Below are 26947 nucleotides of genomic sequence, written 5' to 3'. Positions count from 1 at the left end.
GTATGCATTGCATCAACACCTGGTTGAGATCTGATCCTCAGTGTTCTGCTTGTATTTAAACCTGACGTTAACATGAGTTTTTCCTCGTCCAGACACAGACTGCATGCTAATGCCAGGTGTAACTGTGATATCTGATCCGCTTGAGAACGCTGCTTCTTGTTCTGCATCCTTTAACAGACGTATCATCACCTCCAACCCCCTGAAAATCAGATTAACACAATCTGATTTAATCACGTTAAAAGCACTTAAAACATGATAAAGATGTAAGCAAACCTCACACACCCTTCGTCTGATGTTGACTAAGCATGCAGTCCAGATGTTTCAAATGTATTCTGACATTTAAATAAAATAGTGTTCGACCTGATGGGGATGTAGATACTAAATGTTACTATTTGAGTCTCTGAGAGGGCGTAACTGCGACAAAACGGAGACGATATTCGCAGATAAAAGGACAAAAAGGACGTCAGCACCCAGCTCTCTCTCAGGCTCTCTCCTCCAGCAGCAGCAGGAAGCACTTGGCCCACTTTCTCCCAGCTCTACCTGCAGTCTCACACACTGTCAGCTCAGATTTCCCTGAGGAGCACAGCGAGGGCGGAGGGTTCACCGGCAGACAGCAAGGCACCGACGCTGCCGGGGTGAGCGGTTCAATTCCCCGTGCTGCTCAGCGAGTACAGGGACGCACGACAGCGCTTTATCTTTTTAAATACAAACATATAAATCCCCACACAATTAAACTAACTGCACAGGCCGACATCTGCTGCTGAAAGGCATTTCAAACTGCAAAATCAATCAAGAATGTCAGCATGTGAGGTAACAGAGCTTCGTTAGCTGCGCTGCTCCTGTTTAATGTGCGCTAAATGTTTTATGCTAGCTTCAGTAGAAGCTAATTCTTCTTCTCTTTTGGGGGTTTTGACACCAGCCAGGCATCTAAACAAGGTTGGATCCTGCACATTATTGGATTTATGCAGCAATTGCCTTCAACATATATAGATGTTGCTCCATCAGGCGGACAGTTAGCAAGCGCTTCCTTCATTTAAAAAGGTGAAAAATGGTTTTATCCTTTAAGCCTGCAGCTTTATTTTCATTTTCGATAAATCTGACCGTTATTTTCTCGATAAATTGATTATTTCAGACATTCCATTTTATATCTCATAAGACAAAGACAGCAGCTAATCCCTCTTATTGAGAATCTGAGAATATGGGGCATTTTGTTTGAAAACTTGAAAAATTATTATTTAGTTATCAAAACAGATCTAAACAGGGGTCTACAGTGAGGTTCTGAAAGTGAAAATCACATTTATATTCTCAATCAAGGATGTTGATTATTAGCCATAATGTAGTCACCAGCCGATACAGACTTCACATGAGATATGAGGCTCTGAAACAATGGTATCTGCTCCTCTAGAAGTAACAAAACCTAAGAAAATGTAATGTAATGGAGAGGTACTACACTACCCACAATCCTAAAGTGTAACAGCAGCGTCTCTGAATGGTGTATCACGCTGTTGCCACATCCGCAAAAGTCGTGTCGGCTAGCAAGTTACTGCTACTACGATCGGATCGTTTATTTTGCGTTCACCACAGAGCGACTGTGATTTCTCTTTCTGACGTGCTGTGATGAAAAGAAATGATGAAAAGTGTCCAAAGGGGTTAAAATCTCAAAGTTGTTAGAAAGGAATCATCCACAATCCTTTTGAACATTTTTAACAAATGTATTATGGTCACGATTCACTGGTTCCAGGCTTTCAACTCTTTATATAAGGATTTTCTGCAACGTCACTGGAGTGGATGAATGGGGAAATCACGTCTGGAACAAGAGCCAAAAAGTGATCACCGCTTTTGAGCGATCAAGTAACAAATACTTTCAGTGCTATTGTACATCTTCTAAAACTCCAACAACTTCAAATGTGACACCAAAAAAACACAAAAAATATTTTATCCAACAAGATAATCTTAACTCGTAGGTCAATTTACAAGCTTTCAGCTGCATTCATGGAGGTAAATCCTGCAGGCTCAGGTGTGACACATGTGCTACATGGTCACATGATGACACACCTGAGCCAGCAGGAATAAAATGTAAGTGACAGATCTGAAAGCCCACACACCACATGGAAGGATGGCACTCGGGTGGTCTGTTCCTGTTTGCCAGATCTGAACCAAGGCAGGCCACACCACAGCCACATGTCAGCCGGGAGCAACCCGAATAAACCAGAGTGTGGGCTGGATGAACGGGTCCGGTGTGGGCTGCAACAATTAAACTCGTGGACTTTCGATCTCAGATTAAATTTTGCCTTTCGGGACACAATTTCCATATTCAAGATGATTTTTTTGTTTAGCTTTGAACCAAAACGTATGTCAGATATGTAGCTTAGCCACAGAGGTGCTAGCAAAGCCTTCTGGGAGTTGTAGTTTTTGAAACAGTCTGACTTGATCCTGATACTCAGTGACTGAAGCAAGACTTTAAAAGGGTCAGGCAACAAGGGCGTCCATTTTTTTTATATACAGGCTTCCATGGTTGGGGGTTCAATTCCCAAATATCATGGATGAAGCAAGGCACCAACACTGACTGGTGGAAGGCAATAAGAGGTTGAAGGTTCTATTCCCAATGTAATGCAAACAGAAGAGGAAAGGTGTCAGTTTCTCTTTATGATCGATGAGCAGAGCAAGGCATTAACATACTTTGAGGGTTGGGGGTTCAATTCCCAGTGACTATGCAGCAAGAACAAGATATTGACATTGGTTTAAATTTGTTGCCAGCTAAACAGGTGGAGCAAAGCTGGGTTGCTAGCTCTATTCCCCTTTTGTAGGTCAATGAGTAGAGCAAGGCATTATGAAACACTGTGAGGCACTACGGACTGCAGGTTTAAGACTTTGTCCTTGTAGGTCAAAGGGTGGAGACAGGCACTCACAAGGGTGGTGCATTCAATTCCTTGGGTAATTACGTGGACAAAGCAAAGCATTATCACTAGGAGGAGTTGTGGGTTGAATTCCCATTGTGTTAACTCCTTATATTGTGATGTCTGGGGTAAAATCATCCATCCAACAGCAGATTAGAGGCAGCTGAGGGAGTAATTAAGGTTTATTGAGACGGACACATCTCTGCTAAATATCAGATGAAACCTGAGGCGAGGCTTTTTTTTCTCTCTGTGTGTGTGAGAGGATGAATTAACACTGTCAGCACATTTCCCTACAAAAGGATAAAATCCATTTTTAAAAAATCATCAAGCTTCATTATCAAACCAACACAATCTACCACTGATGTAAATACAAAGTGTAATTTCTGCTCTCCTCTCATTAAATGGCGAGAGGAGCGACACATTTAGGGAGGGGTCCGGCTCTTTCATGTCTACAATAACCTCCTGGAGAAGCCGGCCGGCGAATCTTACCGGCTCATAATCAGCCTGCAGAAATCCCATTTGAGCCGGAGAGCCTAAACGCATCCTTTAGCACACCTTTACAGAGATTTACATGCAGAATAAATCGGATTAGATGCAAATATTTGAGCTGTTTTACGCTTTTTATCGGTTTACCTCTGTTTGCATGTGCGCGTCCCTCTCCCCCTCACATCCCTCCATCTGTGCAGATGATGAGCAGGGGAGCATTTTTTCAGGAAAAAGAGTGATAAAATAGTCCCACTTCTGCCTTCTTATAGGCTACGGTTATTTAACAGAAACTACACAGAGGTTGTGTTCTAGCAGCACATGTCTGGATCCGAGCCCATTTTCTCTTCTTCTTCCAGGCACATGGGATGATGGAGAGGAGCTCAGTGCGCTGCTGCTGCTGCTGCTGCTGCTGCCGGCGGACAGGATCCTCCTCCTCCTTTCACTGACAGCATCATCTGGCTCCCCCTGAACCCCTCCTCCCTCCTCTTCCTCCTGCCTCAGCGCTGCGGACAGTCGGACTGAACCATTGTTGCAAATGTTCTCCCAGACTTTAAATAATTTATCGTCTTTTTTTAATCTAATTTGGCTCCAAATCTCCAACTGAGCAACAGTAGGCTATCATTATTAGAATCACACTGGAGACATTTTTTTCTCACTTTCAGACCCCCAACAGAGGAGTCAGGGTGCGTTCAAGTGCTGATGGGAGAGTCCGACATGTGGCAACCGGTGTTGCATTCAATTTCAGCGAGTGAAGATAGGGAATAACGTCATCACAGTCATGAATCTATTTTTAAAATCGTTCTATTATGTTTTTATTGTCTTTTTATCATGTTTATTTTCTGTGCAGACTGATTCTTATCCTACATTATTATCATTATTATTATTATTATTATTATAATTATTATTATTAACCTCTCAGTATGATTGTTTGATGTCACAAGTGTATTTAAATGTAGATTCAGTTAAAGAAAAACATTTTGTTTGGTTTCTTCCTGCGGAGATCTCAGATCATTTGCAAAGGTCAGTGTTTGACACTGAGCTCTGTGGACAGTGTGTGTGTGTGCGTGTGTGTGTGTGTGTGTGTGTGTGTGTGTGTGTGTGTGTGTGTGTGTGTGTGTGTGTGTGTGTGCGCGCGTGTGTGTGCGTGTGTGTTAAAATAGCTGTATTGCAGCAACATCTAGTGGTATTATCTTGTAAATACAGATGTTTCTCAACCATTTCAAAATTATGTGGCTATTTTTTAAAGTAATCATGATAATGATTGATAATATATCAATTTTATTTATATAGCCCAAAATCATAATCATAATCACTTTGCCTCAGTGGGCTTTAAAATCTGTACAGTGAACAACACCCTCTGTCCTTAGACCCTCGATTCGAGTGAGGAAAAACTTGATATATTGAGAAAAAAACCTTTTAACAGGGAAAAAAAGATGGAAGAAACCTCAGAAGAGCCACAGAGGAGGGATCCCTCTCCCAGGACGGACAGACTGCAGTAGATGTCCCACGTACAGAATAGAACAACAAAATCACAGTTTAAAAATTGCATTGCATCAGAATATCTGACACAAATTACATAATATATGTAAAGTGTGTGGATCCAGGAGACGTCTGAGCAGGCCAAGGCATCGCCAAGTGGTGCCCGAGCCACACGACCTCCTCTCCAACATGGTGATGAAATTAAAAGGATACAGTACTCGTTCTCTATGTTTCAGTGCACAAATAAATGAGATAAAATCAAATAAAAACAAATTTAATAATTTAAAATGTATTGAAGTAAAGGTAATTCAAATCAAATCAAATCAATCTTTATTTATATGGCACTTTTCATGCAGTTTTGCAGCACAAAGTGCCTCACAGAGGTTAAAAACAAACAAACAGAGCAAGACAACATCATAAAAACCCCAAGCCTCCCACACCCATAAACATACACACAGATACACAGTTACATACACACTCACGTACATACATAGACATACTGACATACATACACCCCCACACACACAAACATACACACACCCACAGACATACACTAGTTATTGCTAAGGAGACATGGCTCGGCACAAAGATCAGAGGTGAGGAACAGCTACCTTTGGGGGCCGTGCACACCGAGAGGAATCAAGGTCCATGACTGCAGGGGCGCCACCAAAAGGACCGCCCCAGCCCAGGTAGACAGGAGGCTCCACACCAAGGCGTAAAGCTCTCCCGCCACTCCGGCCAGGGCCGTCCTCGGGACAGCACCCCCAACGGTGGACCAGAAGCAACTCCCGGTGTGGTAGGCCCCCAGGAGGAAACACTGGAGAATCGAGGGGCTAAAACAGTAAAATAAGATAAAAGGTATAGAAGCTAAAACTGAGGGAATAGAACAATATAATGTATAAAATAGACCATAAATAACGACTAAAACATTGAAATAAAACATTGAGATAAAACAAGTAAGTAATAAAACAGGATTGGCTTAACTAAGAATTAATATAAAATAGAATAATAATAATAAAAAATAAATAAATAAATAATAAAAAATGTCGGTAATTAGAAAGAGTTAAATGAGCTCAATTAAATGCCTGATTAAAAAGATGGGTCTTGAGTCTCTTTTTAAAAACATCAACATTCTCTGCGGCCCTGAGGTTCTCCGGGAGGCTGTTCCACAATCGGGGGCCATAATAACTGAATGCCGCCTCCCCGTGTGTTCTAGTTCTAACTTGTGGTATCGTTAAAAGGCCAGCACCGGAGGACCTCAGGGTCCGCGAGGGTTGATAGGGTAAAAGTAATGCAGATAGATAAGAAGACCCAAGACCGTTAAGACACTTAAAAACAAGTAAAAGAACCTTAAAATTAATCCTGAAGCGCACAGGGAGCCAATGCAGCGATTTTAAAACAGGCGTAATATGCTCCCGCCCTCTGGTCTTCGTCAGCACTCGTGCAGCTGAGTTTTGTAATAATTGTAAGTTATGCAAACTCTTTTTGGGAAGACCAGAGAGCAGGGCATTACAATAATCTAAACGACAAGAGATAAAAGCATGCATCAGCACCTCCGTGCTGGCCTGGGAGAGAAAGGGGCGGACTCTGGCTATATTTTTAAGATGGTAAAAACCTATCTTTGTTATGCTTTTGATGTGTGGAATAAAAGTGAGGTCAGAGTCAAAAATCACGCCCAGATTTTTTACTGATTTTGAGGGTTTAAAATCCTGTAGCTTTGGTAAAAGTTTCTCTCTCTGGCCTTCAGGACCAATGACTAAAACCTCTGTTTTGTCCTGGTTGAGCTGTAGGAAGTTTGCTGCCATCCATGACCTAATGTCTAAAATACAGTTAAAAAGGGCATCAATTGGCCCTGTGTCATCAGGAGACGCGGCAATGTACAGTTGTGTATCATCAGCATAACTATGGAAGTTGATGCCATGCCTCCTGATGACGTCCCCAAGGGGAAGCATGTAAAGATTAAAAAGAGTTGGACCTAAAATTGACCCTTGGGGAACCCCACACTTTATCTTATGGGTTCTTAAAAAGCTTATCTAAGCGGATTTGATTTTTAACCTTTACTGGTTAGAGTAGACAGTGCAAAATGATAAGATTATTCCAGTCAGGGTTGAGTGATAAAAGCCTAATGAATACTCCAATGTCCCTCTGTTCTGTATAGATAAAGTTTGTTAGGAGGGGGGAAATAATCTGTCCCCATGTGATTAAAATATAAAGATAAAAAGATATTTTTGGCAGGTATATGGAAAAAGAAAGCTTGTGTTAAGGCTATTTATTTTGTAACACTGGGTGGATATTTGGAATAAACTGGGATTGTTATTTATTTATTTAATTGGGTGGTAGTTGTTTGTATATAAGTTGCAAATAAATTGGAGAATTTGTTGAAATAATACACGAGTTAAACCTTCGAGGCATAATTGGGTCAAAAAAGACCTGGTGAGGTCGTTTTTTTGCATTATCTTCATGATGAAAACTTGTTATCATTTCATATTCACGTTATTCCAGCAAAAACATGTTTTTGATGTCATACTATTTAAATTTTTGACTTATCTTTTATACATTTTAAGAAATTTCAGTTTTTGTATTACTACCCCAAGCTTCCATAAGTGACCTGCATGCATTTCCTATGTACTCTCAAGAACCTTTGATTCTTCAATCAACTGTGGCTGTCAGAAATATATTTATTGTGGACCACAAACTTTACATGTAAGTATTATCTTCATCCTTTACTTTGGAAAATATTTGATATGTTTCAACAACATACTTGCACATTCATGTGTGGGTGTGTTTTATCCGTATTGTGTAGAAGAATAACATTATGTGTTATTATCATGTTAGTATCAACAAATAAGCCTTTATTTTACTTTATAGTTAGCTAACACTAGCTAGTTACCTAAGCTAGCAAACATTACTGAACTTTGTGTGTGCACGTGTGTGTCATTCATAACTATTGTGTGGAAGAGTGTGTTATTATCATGTATCAACAAATTTTATAGTAAGCTAACACTAACTAGCTATGACCGGCCAGTTACACACACACACACACACACACACACACACACACACACACACACACACACAAAGGATGTTGACATTTTTCCATTGCCCTGTTAGGTACAATCAATTTTCTTTGTTTTCAATCATCAAAATGTTCAAAAACATTTTTTTCAAAAAATGTCTAATTGTTAAAAAGTGAAAAATTAAGAAGAACTCAAAGATGAAATAATTCTGGTGTGAACCAAAATACAAAACAAAATATAGTATAGTAACATAACCGACAAAAATGGCATAAAATCTGTAATACTGGTCATATCACTCATGCAGCTAAGGGTTAAAGAAGACAAGTGAGAAAGGTGTAGTTATATTTAAGTTTTATTTCTGCATACTCCTTTCCAGACACTGTTACTTTTGTTTTGTTTGTTTTTTATTATGTTGTTTTAATTTTTGGTTCGAAATAAAGTCATTTATTTATTTATTCATGATTCATTCATTATTCACTCTGCACGCAGGATCACAGTAAAAAACAACTAAACTTTTGTTCCCTGACAGAAACTGTGGAAACACTGAGGCCCAAGTCACGTGACGTGGCCGCTACGTCACGTGACAGTGTGGGTCATTACGGAAGTAAACACGGAAGTGACTCCAGCAGCGGACAAACTAAAGGCTGCCGATTCAGTTTTCTGTCAGTTTAAAGGCTCAGAGTCTCCACAGCGGCTCGTTTCTCCTCCAGGTTGTGTTTTAATCTTCACTCAGAGACAGAACGATGGATAAACTAACAGCTGTGACGGTAATTGTGAGTCTGGTGGCAGTTTTAACTCAGGTGAGCTGCAGCAGCTCGTCCGGACTGAAGAGAGTCACCAAGGTTCAGGTGAGTCCGTCACTGCTGATGTTACTTACTAATAACACTGATATATTACTGTACTGCTCTGTTCATATGTCCTTTAAACTGTAACTTTAACCTGAAGTGACTGATTCAAAATAACAACATCACTTATCAGTTATCTTTAATTTAAGTTAATCTCATCTCAAAGTCCTTCAGTGACTTTAAGATAAGATTAACTAAATTTAAATCCAGATATCTGATTCAAACTTTGAGTGAACTTAAGTGGACTTATTTAAGTTGAACTGTTAAAGTTTTGTCTTGAATTGAAATGTTTGACAAACAAAATAAAAGAGAAGTTGAGATCACATGATGACTTTCTCTGGTGCTTTGGATTCTGTTTTTATTTCATGTATTTATTTGTTGTTGTTTTTTTTCAAAGATTATTCAGTCATTTATGATCAAAGCTGTCAAATGTTTGTTGATAAATGTGAGAATTCACTGCTTGTTTTTGTTTGTGTCAGTTCTCACATTGAACATTGAAAATCTTTTAATTGTTTTTTAATTTTTCACCATTTTGTGACACCATTATGCACTATACATGTTCAGGGGAAAAAGATCCATCTCAGTATAACACTACTAACTTTTATTCATATAACATTTACATACACATAAAAACAAAGAGAAATATTTGACGTAAAAGAGAAAATTCTTTTATTTGCATATGCCACATGTTCACTGTGTTCACTCAGGTTTCAAGTCTGTGCAGGTTGATTTTCATACTGTATAGAAATGAACCAAACTCAGCCAGGAAGGTTTGAAAAACAAATTCACATATGTAAAATACAGTGACAGGACTTGGACAGGAGTTGGCACATTAATGTAAAATATCTAGTATTTGTAGTAAATAGCCAAAAAAGTGTGAAAATGCTGCTTTGTGTTGTCAGATTCTGCATGTTTTTCATCTATGTGTTTGTTTTTTGTTTGTGTGTTTGGCAGAAACAGTTTGTGGCTTCTGAGCTGTGCCAGAGCTCACTATCAGCTAATTTACATCCTCAGTCTCTATGCAGGAGATAGAGAAAACATCTCTGTTAGAAAAAAAACACTATGACATAAAAAACACAGTTACAAAACAATATATATTCCTTATACGACAACGTAACAAGATGATTTCACGAGATTCATTAAAAAAAAATGAGATATGAGATTGACTTGTGTGATTTGTGAGTTCAAATCTGACTGATTTGCTTGCGGATCGTTTGAATGTTTTGCTCTTGTTTCGGCCGAATCTGTTGTTGTTTATTTAGATGGGTACCATGGAAACTGATTGGCATAGTTTAGCTTTCTTTTTTCAATAATAAAGCCTGTTGATAAAGTATAAACACAGACAAATGGAGGTTGGACTAAGTTTTTTAACTTCTTCTTTCTCCTTTTCAAACATGGAATGCCTTATTTGAATAGTTTGCTGGAGCTTTATCATTTTATTTTATTTTAAACTAGTTAAAAAAGTGTTGACCCTGTTGTTTGTGTCGTGGACAGTTTTTTGGTTTTGACTGGAAGAACTGCGGGCAGCCAGATGCTCCAGCTGTGCTGAAGACTCTGACTGTGTCTCCAGATCCCATTGCCATCCCAGGAGACCTGACGGCCTCGGCCTCTGGATCCACTTCTGTCGAGCTCAGCGCTCCCCTGTCTGTGAGTACATATACAGTACAAACATCTCCACTGAGTCACTTGACTGTATTACGTTACGAAATACTGTTGTTAAGTCAGATGCCTCAGGCTCTGGGTAAAGTGAGATTAAAAGGCAGAAATATCTGCAGCTGCTGTAGTAATCATTAAGTCACTGGTATTCCTCCGTTGCAGATAAGTGTGTCTGAGCTAAACAGAGTTTTAATCAATAGTAGTTTAAATGCCATGTCTGTGTAGAGTGAGCAGCTTGTTGTTGTGTGAAGCAGAAAGAGGTGTGTCTGGATCTGCTGCAGATCCTATGAGCTTCATGTGAGCAGATCAGACTCTGTACCACACACAGAGCTGAGATCAGTTCAAGATGAAGGGGATTTTAACTGTTGAGGTTGTGTTATTGGACTTTTTTATCAAAGAAAACTGACAGGCAGAAAACCTATTTAGAATTCCATAAGAAAAAGCACAAATTAAAGATTAAATAAAAATACTGTCTCTTTATGTCCCTAAAATGCCTTGTTTGAACTGATTACAGTTAATGAAGTGCTTTATGTCTTTGATTTAATTTTAGAAATCAGATAAATCTTATGGGTTTTTTTTTTTTTTTTTGGCCCCTTTTGACTTAAACCAGCTTGAAAACTGTCGTCTAATTAGTCAAAGTATTTCTGTCGTTCCCATTCCATTAATTTAATATTCCACTTAACTCTGACAATAAAACATTTTCAGAATGCCCCTTATTGGTTCCAGATTTGAGAATTCCCCCTTCTTTTCCCTCAGCGATGACCTCGGGTCATGTTGTCTATCTCAGGACTGAGCAGGAGGAGGTTATGAGCCGGGTTAGACTCTTGAGGTCTTGCTCATCACTAACTCACTTGTAGTTTGACACTTATTAACCCTCACAGGTTCTACTAGTGAATGAGAAATGAGAAAGACTTGGAGTTACTTGTACTTATAGTTTTGTTACATTAGAATAGATCATATTTATTAAGGCCTGATCACCTTTTAGCAGGTCCCTGCTGCAGGATCTCAAACGGCGATCAGGATCATTCTGTAGGAAGTTAGCAAATCACAAATATAGCCTTTAAAGACGAGCAGTAAAATCTCCTGACAGCAGGCTTTGAATCAACTGCAGTCTGTGAATATTACACCAGCTAATTCCAGAATAAAATGCATCTCAGTAGTCGTAGTGATCGAGCAGTTGTTGGAGAAGAGAAGAGAGAAATAATGTAATGAATTAAAAGTCCAAGTTTTACGATACTACTCAGCACAGAATGAGCACTAAACATGTTTATTTGCTTTAAAGGTGAACTAAGTGAGTTAACATTTAGAAAATCTTCTTATATAATGAGCTGGACTGAAGATTACAGCTGTGATCGCAGCAGAGTAAACAAACAGCTCTGTGTGTCTGAATGATGTTAGATCTGATCAGATGGACTCAGAACTGTCTGATATGATCTAATAATACACTGCAGTGAGTCATCGTGTGTGTTTACAGACTCTTGAACAGATTTAGAATATGTTTATTTAATTATCTTCATTAACTCTGATTAGAAACAACACTCATGGTATTTAAAGTATTTGGATGCTACTCATTTCTTTTTTTTTGCAGCGGAAGCTAAAAGACAAAATAATGGAGTATTGTACAGCGTCTTAGCCAGTGGTTTTCCTTCTCCATTTTTTTTAATCTCTCTCTTTTTTTTATTAATTTGACCCAAGGTTGAAATAATTTGGATAAGGATCTCAGAAGAGCTATCAAAGAACTTCAAACTTTGTTAACCCCTCTTCCTCTTTCACTGCTCCTCAGCTGAACGTGACCCTGGAGAAGGAGGTGGCAGGTTTCTGGGTGAAGATTCCCTGTCTGGACGAGCTGGGCAGCTGTCACTATAAAGACGCCTGTGATGTCCTGAACCAGCTGATCCCTCCGGGTCAGGACTGTCCTGAACCGCTGCACACCTACGGCTTGCCCTGTCGCTGCCCCTTCAAAGCTGTGAGTCTTAAAAGTCTTTACTTTTTCAGATAGATGAACGTCTGTTTTCTTGCTTCTTACCAGTGATTACAGGAACTGTGTTTCATCAGAGCGCCTCTGATCTTTGAGATCTCCTGTGTGTCTCCTCAGGGCTCGTACTCTCTGCCTAAGTCCGACTTCTACGTGCCTGACATGGATCTGCCCTACTGGCTGACTAACGGGAACTACCGTGTGCAGGGCGTCCTGGGCAGCCAGGACAAAGAGCTGGGCTGCCTCAAATTGGCTCTGTCTCTTCACTCCAACTGAACCAAGAACTGAAACTGTCGGGGTTCAGGTTTTTATTTACTTGCACTTAAAAACAACTGAAAATTGGGAAACGAAAGCAGATGTTGCACAAAGTTCAGAGTCTAATAAACCTCACAGAGGTTTATAAAAGGTTGTGATGACAATGAGAAAAACAAGATGGAAAATATTTGACATTTTATGACTCTTTATGACTCTTCAGACTATTGCAGCTAGTTTGCATGAAAGTGAAGCTTTTCCTTTTTCCTCCAGATCCACCTGAGCCACCAGGAAGCATTCTTTAAATTCTTTATGTATTCTTATGCTTCACTTCACCTGCTGCAGCCAAACATGGTGCCATTTAATAAGTGAACATGAATAATGAGTGACGGACATGTTTTCATAAGCTGAGATTTTATCGAAACTGAAGAAAAATGATAAGAATTTCACATTCACATATTTCTGAGAAAAGCTATCAGCATGTCCCTTTTTATCTCAGACATTTGATCTCAAAAAAAGTTTTTTGCAGGAAGTCATACGCATTTTAAAAAACCACAGTATGACTAACAGTTTGTACTGTGAAAGGTTTATGTAGATATGATCAGGCTGTGTGACTTTGAGCTGAGGTGTCTCTCGCAGGGAAATGTTGTAATTTCATGTCAACACAGGAAACGGAGAGAAAATCAAAAACCTCAGATCTGCTCTCACTACAGCTCTACAGCCTTTATTCTTCCTGTAAAAACAGACAGAAAACTGCTCTTTTTTCAGCTGCTTTTACTGTCAAATCAAATCAAATCAAATCAATCTTTATTTATATGGCACTTTTCATGCAGTTTTGCAGCACAAAGTGCCTCACAGAGGTTAAAAACAAACAAACAGAGCAAGACAACATCATAAAAACCCCAAGCCTCCCACACCCATAAACATACACACAGATACACAGTTACATACACACTCATGTACATACATAGACATACTGACATACATACACCCCCACACACACAAACATACACACACCCACAGACATACACTAGTTATTGCTAAGGAGACATGGCTCGGCACAAAGATCAGAGGTGAGGAACAGCTACCTTTGGGGGCCGTGCACACCGAGAGGAATCAAGGTCCATGACTGCAGGGGCGCCACCAAAAGGACCGTCCCAGCCCAGGTGGACAGGAGGCTCCACACCAAGGCGCAAAGCTCTCCCGCCACTCCGGCCAGGGCCGTCCTCGGGACAGCACCCCCAACGGTGGACCAGAAGCAACTCCCGGTGTGGTAGGCCCCCAGGAGGAAACACTGGAGAATCGAGGGGCTAAAACAGTAAAATAAGATAAAAGGTATAGAAGCTAAAACTGAGGGAATAGAACAATATAATGTATATAATAGACCATAAATAACGACTAAAACATTGAAATAAAACATTGAGATAAAACAAGTAAGTAATAAAACAGGATTGGCTTAACTAAGAATTAATATAAAATAGAATAATAATAATAAAAAATAAATAAATAAATAATAAAAAATGTCGGTAATTAGAAAGAGTTAAATGAGCTCAATTAAATGCCTGATTAAAAAGATGGGTCTTGAGTCTCTTTTTAAAAACATCAACATTCTCTGCGGCCCTGAGGTTCTCCGGGAGGCTGTTCCACAATCGGGGGCCATAATAACTGAATGCCGCCTCCCCGTGTGTTCTAGTTCTAACTTGTGGTATCGTTAAAAGGCCAGCACCGGAGGACCTCAGGGTCCGCGAGGGTTGATAGGGTAAAAGTAATGCAGATAGATAAGAAGACCCAAGACCGTTAAGACACTTAAAAACAAGTAAAAGAACCTTAAAATTAATCCTGAAGCGCACAGGGAGCCAATGCAGCGATTTTAAAACAGGCGTAATATGCTCCCGCCCTCTGGTCTTCGTCAGCACTCGAGCAGCTGAGTTTTGTAATAATTGTAAGTTATGCAAACTCTTTTTGGGAAGACCAGAGAGCAGGGCATTACAATAATCTAAACGACAAGAGATAAAAGCATGCATCAGCACCTCCGTGCTGGCCTGGGAGAGAAACGGGCGGACTCTGGCTATATTTTTAAGATGGTAAAAACCTATCTTTGTTATGCTTTTGATGTGTGGAATAAAAGTGAGGTCAGAGTCAAAAAGATTTTTTACTGATTTTGAGGGTTTAAAATCCTGTAGCTTTGGTAAAAGTTTCTCTCTCTGGCCTTCAGGACCAATGACTAAAACCTCTGTTTTGTCCTGGTTGAGCTGTAGGAAGTTTGCTGCCATCCATGACCTAATGTCTAAAATACAGTTAAAAAGGGCATCAATTGGCCCTGTGTCATCAGGAGACGCGGCAATGTACAGTTGTGTATCATCAGCATAACTATGGAAGTTGATGCCATGCCTCCTGATGACGTCCCCAAGGGGAAGCATGTAAAGATTAAAAAGAGTTGGACCTAAAATTGACCCTTGGGGAACCCCACACTTTATCTTATGGGTTCTTGAGGAACATGTATCCATACTAACAAAGAAACTTCGATCAGTGAGGTAGGATGTGAACCAGTTAAAAACAGTACCAGAGAGGCCAACCAGGTTCCTCAGTCTATTTAATAAAATGTGATGGTCTACTGTATCGAAGGCGGCTGTTAGATCCAGTAGTACCAAGACTGTGAGTTTGTTGTTATCTAAATTACACCTGATGTCATTTAAAATCTTTAAAAGTGCTGTCTCTGTACTGTGGTTCATCCTAAAACCAGACTGATGAGACTCTAAAATATGTTTTGAGTTTAAAAATTCATTTACTTGATTAGAAACAAGTTTTTCTAAAATTTTACTTAAAAATGGTAAGTTGGATACAGGCCGGTAGTTGTTTAAAACATTGGGGTCTAAGTCACTCTTCTTCAGAAGGGGCTTCACCACCGCCGTTTTAAAGGAGGTGGGGAAGACACCCGTCTGAAGAGAGCAATTCACCAAATACAGCAGATGTTCCTCAAAGAATTCATAGAGTGTTTTAAAAAACGGTGTGGGAATGGGATCTAAAAGGCAGGTTGTGGGCTTTACCTGGGAGAAAACTCGACCAAGTGTCCTCGCATCAACCAGGGCAAAACTCTCAAGTGTTTCCTCAGGTAAAAGCAATGATCCAGATGTTAAAAGCTGTTGGGATAAAAGACTGGATCTGATGTCATTGATTTTTCTTCTGAAGTGGTCTGCAAAATCCTCGCAGAGGGCATCATCTGGTATCCTGGAGGATCTTTTAAAAGTTTTGTTTGTTAAAAGATCGATTGTGGAGAATAAGAATTTGGGGTTATTTTTATGGTCATGGATTAGGTTTTGGAAGTGGGAGATTCTTGCTTGTTTGACTGTGTTATTGTAAATTTTGAGTCGTTGACGTAGTATGTCATAGTGAACTGTCAACTTGGATTTCCTCCATCTCCTTTCAGCACTCCTGCATTCCCTTTTTAGTTTTTTGATATCCTCAGTTCTCCACGGGGGTGTAGATCTTGTTTTAACTGTTTTGATAAAAAGTGGAGCCACTGAGTCCAGTGTTGTCTTTATTTTGTTGTTGAAGTTGTCAGTAATAAAATCGCAGGGTGCTGGTAGAATTTCGGCAGGAGTGCTCTGTAAGATCTGGATAAAATTTGCAGCCACTTCAGAAGTTAGGTAGCGTTTCCTCACTGTTCCCACAGGGGCCTCTCGCTGGTTAAAACTGGTGATTGTAAAAAACACACAAAAATGGTCAGACACAGCCAGGTCCACAACAGAGGGCGCACCAATGGACAGACCATAAGATATAACCAGGTCCAAGGTGTGCCCCCTGCTGTGGGTCGGCTGCGTGACATGTTGCTTAAAATCGAGGCAGTGTAAAAGGTTTAAAAATTCTCTAGACAGTAAGTCTGAGGAGATGTCGACGTGTAAATTAAAATAACCGGTTATTAAAATTCTGTTAAAAGAGGTATGAATAATTGATAAAAGCTCTGAAAATTCATTAATAAAAGAAGTGGAATACTGGGGTGGTCGGTAGATAGTTATACAGAGGATAGGCGGGCTGCTACAAACGAAGGCATGATATTCAAATGATGTGTAGCTGGTAAAATTGACTTTGTTTGTATGCATGTTGGTCTTTGCAATCGAAGCAGTACCGCCCCCTCTTCTGCACCCCCTAGTAGAAAATAAAAAGTTAAAATTTGGTGGGGAAGCCTCGGTGAGAACAACAGGTGCGTCAGTGCCCAGCCATGTCTCTGTAAGGAAAATGATGTCCAGGTTTTTATCTAAAATTATATCATTTATAATAAAATATTTGTTTAAAAGAGAGCGCACGTTCAGCACAGCCATTTTAACATCTGTGCTGAACGTGCGTTCATCACTTTTTTCAAATGGAATGTTAAGAACACAGTTTGGTCTAAAAACAGTCCTGGGTTTCGTTTGTCTGTGTGATATTATGGTTTCTATTGTGTAGATATTGTCCTGTGCCACTGGGGTCACTGAGGGAGGGGCATGTATGATGTAGGTAGGGGGGGGTGGAGGTGAGTGTGAGTGAGGTGCAGAGGGCCTGTGTATGGGTGCAATGAGTCAGGAGGTGGTTGTGGTGCAGGACCGGACAGTCAGGTTAGTGTTGACTGATAAAAGCCTTGACCCCTCCTGATTCGGGTGTAGGCCGTCTGGTTTAAAAAGGTGGGGTCTGTTTAAAAAAGCGATAAAATTGTCCACATATGGAATACTTTTATCAAGGCAGTATCCCTTCAGCCACAGGTGCAGCTGGCGGAGGCGACTGGTGGTGACGTCACCATAGCGCGGCGGGGGGAGCGGGCCGGAAATAATTAGCCGCTTCCCCGTGTCCAGCAGGCGGTCCATCATGGACCTGAAATCCTGCTTGAGGATCTCGGACTGCTGGTCTCTGAGATCATTAATTCCGGCCTCCAGAACCAGCGTGGTGGCCGAGCTGTGCTGAGCACACAGCTGGAGGGCAGAGGACTCAACCTCCTTGACGCGGGCTCCAGGGTGGCAGAAGGTCCGGCCGCCATGCACCGTCACGTGCCTGACCATCGAGGTCCCGACGACCAGCACGGAGGGGGTGCGGTGCTCCGCGGGCCGCCTGGAGGTGCGCCGCTGGGGGGATGGGACCCGGAGTTGGTGGCGCCGACCCGCGGTTCCTCCTGGGCGAGATGGGGAGGAGGGGCCAGGCTGGACGCGCGGACCGCGGCTCCTGAGCTGGCGAGAACCAAGACCAGCTGGGTGGACAGGTCCCGGGGGCGAGCTGGGACATGCTCCCATGGGAGGGAAGTCCTGCAGGCTTAGGATGTCGTACCTGTTCTCCAGTGGGAGATCCGGAGGCGGAGCAGGTGGAGATGGACGAGCCCCCGCGCCTCTGGTCACCACTGACCAGGATTCCCTCGGCTTGAGTGGCGTTGAGCTCACCGGTGCTGGAGCCGCCGCTCCATCCTCCCTGTCATCTGTTGATGTCAGCGTTGGGGGTTAGCCTTGCCCTGTGGCACCTTGGCAGTAGAGAGTTTATTAGATTTTAACCAACAACTTTACATTCAGGAACATCTTTCTGTTTTCTGTAAGAGAAGAAAGACGCAGAACTGCTGACAGTCAGGGCAGTCGACCAAAAGTACGGTAGCCTGCTAATGCCAAATAGATGAATCGTTACATACTGCTAAAACTAGAACCGAACTGTTACAAGTTACTGAAATATAATCTGATTCAAGATAAAACCTAAACTAGAAAAGGCCTGTAGCTCAGAAAACTAAAAATAAATAAATAATGTAAATGATTAATAGAATAAATATTTCATAGAATAATATTTTTATTTTGTCAATTCATGCACAACTGCAAGCGCTAAGAGCCAAAAGGAACAGATGACTGAGGACTTTTCAGAGTTGCAACATGATAAATGAATTAATGTACAATATTGACATATTCAAAATAGTATTTTTTAGTTTGGGGTGAATTCACAATTATGGAAAACAGGAAGTGAAAGGGTTATATTTTAATTTCTTTAACATATAAATGATTGAATGAATTTCTTTAAACAATAAAGATGTTTAATTCAACTTATATTAGAATATAAACTGTTATGTTTCCAGGGCTCTTAGATTAGTGAACAAAACATAGACAAAAAAGTAAATCCAAGAAAAACATATAGAAATATTAATTAATATTTTTTGCCTCTAATGGGTTTTAATCAAGAACACATTATGCCTTTTGAAAAATCATACATAATAAATATATAATAAATCACTTTATAATTGTTTTCTTTGTAGAGATCGTCACAGATTCTGTCTCATTTCTGCAGTGGTTGAAACTAAAAGTCAGATTTTACATTTGTTCCACTCTTATGTGGAATGATCACAGTTGCAGTAGGACCAGAAGAGGGAGAGATTTTAATGCCAAAAAAACAGACTGTGTTCATCTCATCACACAAACCTCCACGTCTCGCTGCTGAATCACACTTCGGGACCATCCTGCTGATGTTTCAGATCACTGGAACATTTGTTTTTGTTGGAAGTGAAAGTGATGATTTGGTTTTAAGAACAATCTGCTGACACTTCTTTCTGATGACATGCTGTTTTTTAACATGTTTTTACAGTAATAATGCTCGTGCTTTCTGTGACGCTGAGATTTGTTTTTAAAAAGTGCTTTTGGTTCTTTGCCTCGATCATTGTTTGATTTTTTTCTTTAAAAAACGCAAAGTTTGAAAAAGGGTTTGCTGGGAATTAAGCTCATCTAGTTCATTTATGATAACTGATAGAAGCCGATGTATAAGAGATGTTATTTCATATTTCTTTTTAATGATTTGATTGTTGGTTTTTACCAAGTGCCTGATTTGATCTTTGGAATGAATAACTTTATCTGCAGATTACAATAAAATGCATAGGAGTTGAAAAGAAATGATTTAAACACACAAAGAGATAACTGGTAACTGATTGTATTAGTTCATTCTGATTTTAATTTGCCAAAAAATTGCCAGATGTGTTGTTTGTTGATGACACACGATGGGATCAGTGTCCACACAGTGTACAGTTTTTATTAATAAACATTATCCAATGAATTGTGTTTTTTTTCATGTTTAAAGTTACTTTAATGTTCATGTTTTAAAAGCTAATTGTTCTGACATGAACTGAGAGAAAAGTCTTCCACGTTAAGTTTACTGTTTCTGGTTTAAGTTTACCCAGTGATTAATTGGAGTGTAATATGGAAGATGAAGTTACAGGCATGAAAAGTGGAAACAGGATCAGGCTGTCAATGTGTTTGAGGGTGTTTTCACTTATTGTGTTTGATTATTAACTTTTTATACACAGGGTCACAATGTTACAACAAAACAGCAGGACGATGATCTTAAGTCAGCAGTAATATGTCTTACTGATCATAAAAAATAAGTCCTCATGTATCTAGGACAAGCAGTGTTGATCACAATGAATCAGCAGCTCCACATTTCGCCACAAGGTGGCAGCATTTCCCCTGAAAAAATCTGGTGACTACACACTAAATTATTTTCTGAGACACTTAACAGTACAAATACTGTTATTTCTGCACTTTCTGCCACTAGACGTATTACTACTAAACTATATGCAACCATGAAAACAGCACTAGACCAGAGTAAACAAACTTTAGAAACAACATAACACTTCCAATCCCTTGTGATTGATCAAGTTTCCTTCTGCAGCAAACACAAACTAAATGTAAAATACACAACTTAAAGAAATCATAATAATACACAATGTCCTGGTTTCTTTATTACGACAAAGACATTTTAGTGTAAAATCAGCTCTCAGGTTGCTGCAGCAGTGAATGTTAACAGGAAGCAGCCAAGAAAACAGAAAACAAATGGAGGAAAGTGAGGAATCACACATCCAGGATGTGAAGTCAAGCAGCTGGATGTGACTGAAGAGCTGTGTGAACTAGTTTCTTCAACAGTGATGCATGAGGCAGTTCTCCTTAATGCTCACTGAAGAGGTTTAACAGTGCAGGAATATAAAAATGAATTAGAGAATCAGGATCACATGTGTTTTCAGCCTCGTGTGGATCCTTTGAACCTGCTGATGAAAATCGGCTGCCGGCGTCTGCTAACGTTCATTAACTGTTTCTTTTGTGGTTCCATCAGAGATGAAAGACCGACTGAACCTCCGGAGAAGAAACAAACCACAACAAGCCAATCAGCTTTTTTCTTCATAAGGACGCTTTCACCTCTGACCCCTGCTCATTAGAGTATTTGTAAAGAACAGAACTTAAACAGTAATGCTGTGACCTTCCTGTTAGCATCAATACTTGAACTAAAACCAAAAAACTACACAAGGCTGCTCTGAACCAGCAGCTGCACAGCATGTGGCTTTTATTTTGAAGGACACATCCTGATATATCTACTGTACACACCATGTGTTATTTATCCAAATTTAAATTTCTCTCTTTGTGGTTCAGGTATTTCTCAAAGGAGAACTCAGAACAAGTGATTAACAGATAGATATACATGCAGTTTGATTACAGTGGTGCAGCTGCAGGCCACTTGTTCCTCTTAATCTCAGACAGGAAGTGCACCGCTGTGGCAGCTGCAACGTTTTAACCAGAGAGACATTAATTTGAAACCACAGCATGTGGACACCAGACATACATACATATACGCATGCACATTAATAATACACTTGGTTTATAATGTCATTTCTTATACCTGCATTGTGTGATTGAGGCCACTAGAGGGCAGAAATATTCACACTGCTCTACACCTGAGCAAAACAAATTGCAGAGACAGTCAGCAAAGTCAAAGGATGAAGAGCTGTATCACCAGATATAATTGAAATCATGAATTAGACCTGGATACAGCGGCACCGCTCAGCCTTGCTTCCATTTTTGGACACCTTGACGACTCTTTCTATTATGGATTTTTGATCTATGGTGGTTTTAGAAAAAAGGAGAGGTGCACCATCTAGTGGGGTTTGCAGGATAGAGGCCTAGGAACACAGGTTTGAGATGTTTAGAGTGAGGCAGGTGCACAGCTCACTCCATGCTGGTGTGTAGGGAAGATGCCGAGGCCAGACACAACTGAGCTGCTTCCCAGCGGGGTTGAAGGTGAAGGGAAGTAAATCGATGTGACTGAGCATCAGTGGTGCGTTAGCTGCTCTTGCCGTGGGATTATTCTGTTGTTTGCCTTTTGTTTTTTCTGGTCTTTCTATGTTGCCTCTGCCCTGGCAAGTGAGCCGGTAGCTGGATTTTTAATGGTTGGCTGTGAAAACAATCACATGTGTAAGCCTTTGAAATGTGTTGACTCACTAAGTGTGTAAGACTTATTGATCACAGTGTGCTCTGGTGGGCTCGTGGAATTTAGCCTCTTCTCTGTTAGAGATAGCTGGGAAGCCAACTGCGAGGAGGTCAACGTGGGTGGCATGAATTTAACAGCTGAACTTCTGTAATAAAAACACTTTAACATCCACCTCCCTGATTTCTCATTTCTTATGCTCTTGCAATGGATGTAACATTTTAAAAAACCTTTCCTTAATGTAAACCTGGGAGCTAGAAAACATTTTTTTGGTATGCACAAGCTGAGCAGTTTTCATTGGACTGAATGGGCGCCATCTTTGCATTTGGTATCTAGTCGTTCTAATAAATCTACGATTACATTTTTTTTTTAAAATCACAGTTTCAGCAACTAAATCAGCAGCACCAACCGAACAACAGCTCAGTGGCCAAACTGAACACTGGTTCTTGAGGTTGATATCCAGGTGAGTGTTCAGGTGATCATTCAGAGAGGGGTACGGCACACCTGAAACACAAACTGCATTGACATGGAGCCTAATATTCTGATTATAATCGGTTTAAAAGCCCAAACAGAATGAAAATGCTCCATATAGACATCTCAATCAGAATAACCAAACTGAACAAGATTTGCAGAGGGGTAGTTTAAACCTTTCCACAAACATAAACACAAATGTCAAAATTGTCCCATATCAACGATATAAATACTTTGGGTTGAATGATATTTAGCATCATTGGAATCTGAACCGGTTCTTCTGAAACTGAAGCACACGTTTCTATATCTGAACCTCACTTTCAGCTACCAGCTTATCAGCACTGAGATACTTTAAACACTCCCTGGTCTGACAGATTCTTTTGTAAATCTAATAACAACACAATAATTCTGATCATGAGATGAAAATTTGAAGTGTATCAAATGTTATTTCCCCTGTTAAAATCAAGTATTAGAAACATCACAGCGTCTGCATTAAAGCTGTGTTCTCAGATGTGTTAAAGTGACTTCAGATTGAAATCGAATCAAAGTCCATTTTTATTTATGTCTTTTTTAGCTCCACGTCAAAACTGGATTAGAGTTGAATGTGTTGAGTTCACTAACATCGTCAGAGCGTGACTGACTTTAAACTGGTTTTATCTGGATGCTTCTGTCTCAGCTCTGTGTGCAATTGATTAAGATACAGAAGAACTAAATTCTGACAGAGACTCAGAGGTGAAACCAAACTGAAAGATGAACCTGTCACATGATAACTGGCAGTTAGTCCAACATGTTTCACTGATTGATTTTGAAGTACAGTAGTAGCCTTTAGTAGTTTCAGTTCCGTACACAAACAAAATCCATAAATCTGCTTAGAAACCATAGAAGAAAAGGAGCTCCTTCTATCTCTAGGACTTCCTTAAGAATCATCATGTTTTTAAGGTTTCTTCAGTCTCACAGTAATCAGGTGACAGTTGTCTGTGCAGTCATGGGTGTATTGCAAACAGGAATGGCTAATGGTTAATTTGGCACTACTCTCAAAGCATTATGGGAACTGTAGTTCCAAAATTTAAAGCAGGGTTATCTACCACATAAAAGCAAAAGAAACAATAACAGTAGAATAGGAGTCATAATTTTTTTGCCTGTTTCACCATTTCAACTGTTAATGAAGAGAGCTAAATCAACGTAAAAGTCTGGTGATCAACAATTCCTGTTAAAAGCACACACACATACACACACAACTGCCTCATCTTCAGTCTGATAAACCTTCATTGATAACATCTGTTTAAAAACTGGATGATATTCAACTGTTTCTGACTAAATGTGGATGTAATAATGACTGTTACGCTGTTTTCATTCAGTTGACCTGTCAATGTTTACTTCAGGTTGGTCAAGTTTCACCACAAGCACCACTTGAAACTGTTTGGAAAAGGGCAGGCACTTCGAAATAAATACTTGGCAGGTGGACGAACCATTCCTTTATCACAAGCTAACCTCAACCAATCAGATCAACAGTAATAGAGCGTGAATGGACCATTTGGTAAATTTACAGGCATCAGCCGGGAGAAGAGAGTAAACATCTTTTCCATGTACTTCTTTAAATGAAATAAATGCTCCAGTTGTGGTAGAACTGATGCAATAGCAGCTACGCTAACCCCTTGAGGAGCCACCATTGTTGTTTTTTAAACAAATTGTTGCTTCTCTTGCTAGTCTTCACGTCAGAACCACATCCACACTGATTGGTTGAACCACTTTAAGTCTGCCACGAGCTTGGAGCCTGGCAAGATGGATTTGCAAGATCACATGAAAAACTCTGGAGGATCTTCAATAAACATCACATCCCGGTTGACTTCAAACCTAGCAACACACTGAGGTGGGAACTTGTCCATCCTATAAGGATAAGCAGAGTAAGCTAAAATCTCAAGGCACACCTGTATTCATATCACTGCAAAATAGCCTCTAATGTGTTATCTAATCACTCTGTACTTATTTATTTTTATCTACTTATGCCAAATAAAAGTTCACAAAGGGTTCCCTGGAAGGTTTTTAAAGGATTTTATAAGGTCTAGAATTTGACTCTGTATTGGTAAATGAATGTGCGCAAAGTTCTGATATACTAAATTAAAAGCTCATTTGTTACTTGTTGTACAGTTGTTGTTCTCTTGATGTAGGCCTACTTCTGCAGTTTGTATGACAGCAGAGAGCTCTCTTTTTAAAGGACCCATCATGTTGGGAAACATTTCATTCCACTCTCATCACTTCCTGGACCCTGAATATAGCCTTTAAATCTGACCGTGACTCATTTTGACTCAAGCTGTTTCCATTCCCTGCTCATCCCATTGTTTTGCAACCACTTATTCATATTTTAAAACTACTTACTTATTTCCATGTGCTTCTTTTATATTAAGCATTGTGTAAGGTTTTTTTTTTTCAGCCTGTATAAATTCCTGCGTACGTCATTAAACGTGCTGAACCGAACTCTGCTTCATGCCGTCTTGTGCTCCGAGCACTTGCTGCTTCCAGAACCCTGATTCCAAAAAGAAGAGCTAGTAACTGATCAAGTTATCCATCACAACAAGTCATAAAATCAACAATTGCCCCTGCACACCAGCAACAAGATCCTAGCAGTCAGAAAAACACTTTTTTTTAAAAAAGTACAATGAAAACTAGGGGTATAGTGATTATCAGTCAGCATTCATCCGATATTCAGTGTTTCTGATTGCTGATAAAATAAAGAAATTTAAAAATACAGTACTTTTGCTCTGATGCAGCATCCTTTCTCTGTTAGCGGTCACCACTCTGTGGTCTCAGTGTCCCCGATACTATCTGATATCACAAGTAAAAGCCGATCAGCACTGAATAATCTCAACTCCTTGACTGCATGCTCTGTTTTGAGAGTACACATCACTGAAGAAATCAGGCATGCTGACTTTGTTTAACATTTGCTCTTGCGAAATCCTGAATTTTTAATGAGGGTAATTTTTTAATGTGGTAATTATACTTTTTTGTGGAAAAACCACATCAGACAATATTTTATTATGTGATATATATTAATATATGTTCCAAGCAGAGTATTTTTATTTATTTATTTTTTAATAGACTGCTTTGGCACCTCCTACTGGTTAAAGCGCACCTGACAAATTACTTTTACATACTGCCCCCCACCAGCTGCCGCTGCATCTGAATGGCTCTAACCTCCTGCTGACCTGAGGTTTTCAATACCAGAAGATTTTGGTTGAAAAAATCCAGGGAAATACCAGAATCTTGATCCTGATATACAACCCTGATACACACATATTGTGTGTGTGCGTGTGTTTATGGGTGTGTGTGTGTGTTTGTGTGTGTGCTCCGAGGAGGTCAGTAGGTCTGGGTGAGAAGGAGGAAGATCCACAATCACAGGAAGAAACTATTAATCCTGCAGACATACACACAAAAATGTTAAGATGCTGCTGTTTCCTCCGTCTGCGGCTCAGCGTGTCACCTTTATGTAACCAGTTCAATAACACGACTGTTAATTGATATAACGGTATTGTGCAGATTTCTTTTTAAAATTTGATGATTTGATGATGTGAAAACAGTAAACATCTCATTTCTTCGAGTGTTTGTTCCTGTGTGGCTTCTGCATCCAGTTGTGGTCGTTCCAAACAAACAGGAAGTGTAACACGCATCATCGCTTCTTCTGCAGAGCAACAAGCTGTTGATGTTATTTCATATAAACACAACACACAATATATGAGACAGTAGATCAGGATGAGGATGTGGAACGTCGAGGAAGGAAGACGCCACAGAGATCACTGTCAGAGAGTGTGTGTAATAAATAGAATGATTAAATAATACATGTTGAAAACTAACACAAAACATCAACACACAACCTCAGACGTGACCCAGAGTCTGTTAGAAATCTGTCAAAACTTTGAAGGACATGTCCAACCCTGTTATGTCCAATGATACTGGAGCAAAGTACTTTTCTTCCAAACTCCTCCAAACACTTTGCTAGCATTCATTTAAAAAAAAAGGTTTTCTTCAGGTGTAGCGCTGCCCATGTTGATACGTCCCAATGTCTGATTTAGTGGCTGAAATAAAAGCGGAGGAAATATTATTTGATGATTCCTTTTATTTGTCCTTTCCTTTCCTCTTCTCTTCTGTCTCTGTTTCATCGCCTTGTTCAATCTCTTGTTTCATCTGCTCTCTTTATTTCCTCAACTCTTTGTTGCCTCTTTTCTCATCATCTGTCCTTTTTTCTCTTTTCCTCGCCTCATTTCATCTCCTTGTTTCCATCTCTACTCATCTGTCCTTCTTTCCTTTCCTTTCTACTTTCTACTTTCCTCTCCTTGTTTAATCTCCTTTCCCCCTCTCCTCTTCATCTCCTCGTCTCCTCTCCTTTCCTTGTTTATTGTCCTCTTCTCTTCTCACCACTCTTTAGTTTATCCTCTTGATGCCTCTCCTGTTTCCTCCTCTCCTCTCCTCTCCTCTCCTCTCCTCTCCTCTCCTCTCCTCTCCTCTCCTCTCCTCTCCTCTCCTCTCCTCTCCTCTCCTCTCCTCTCCTCTCCTCTCCTCTCCTCCCTCTCTGCAGGACATCCTGTTTCTGACCTCCACCATCAGGCTGTTTCCTGCGACAGGAAACTTGTCCACAGA

The 26947-nt window shown here is 40.1% G+C and overlaps 2 protein-coding genes across 2 annotated transcripts in view; one reads left to right on the top strand and one right to left on the bottom strand.

The window, feature by feature from the left end:
- Positions 1-3602, bottom strand: part of shtn3 (shootin 3) — a 31831-nt gene extending 28229 nt beyond the window's left edge. The window contains exon 1 of the mRNA XM_073487354.1: positions 3531-3602. Coding sequence (XP_073343455.1) covers positions 3531-3602 — 72 coding nt within the window. The remainder of the gene's footprint in view (positions 1-3530) is intronic.
- A 4913-nt stretch (positions 3603-8515) lies between these two features.
- Positions 8516-13416, top strand: gm2a (ganglioside GM2 activator). The gene is made up of 4 exons (XM_073487730.1): positions 8516-8727; positions 10219-10371; positions 12164-12346; positions 12476-13416. Exons 1-4 carry the CDS (start codon positions 8623-8625, stop codon positions 12629-12631), a joined length of 597 nt encoding a protein of 198 aa, XP_073343831.1. The 5' UTR covers positions 8516-8622; the 3' UTR covers positions 12632-13416.
- Positions 13417-26947: the final 13531 nt, after the last annotated feature.

Source organism: Pagrus major, chromosome 18 (genome assembly GCF_040436345.1).
Source record: "Pagrus major chromosome 18, Pma_NU_1.0".
In the NCBI taxonomy this organism is placed as follows: domain Eukaryota; kingdom Metazoa; phylum Chordata; class Actinopteri; order Spariformes; family Sparidae; genus Pagrus; species Pagrus major.
This window is presented reverse-complemented; position numbering and strand designations above follow the sequence as displayed.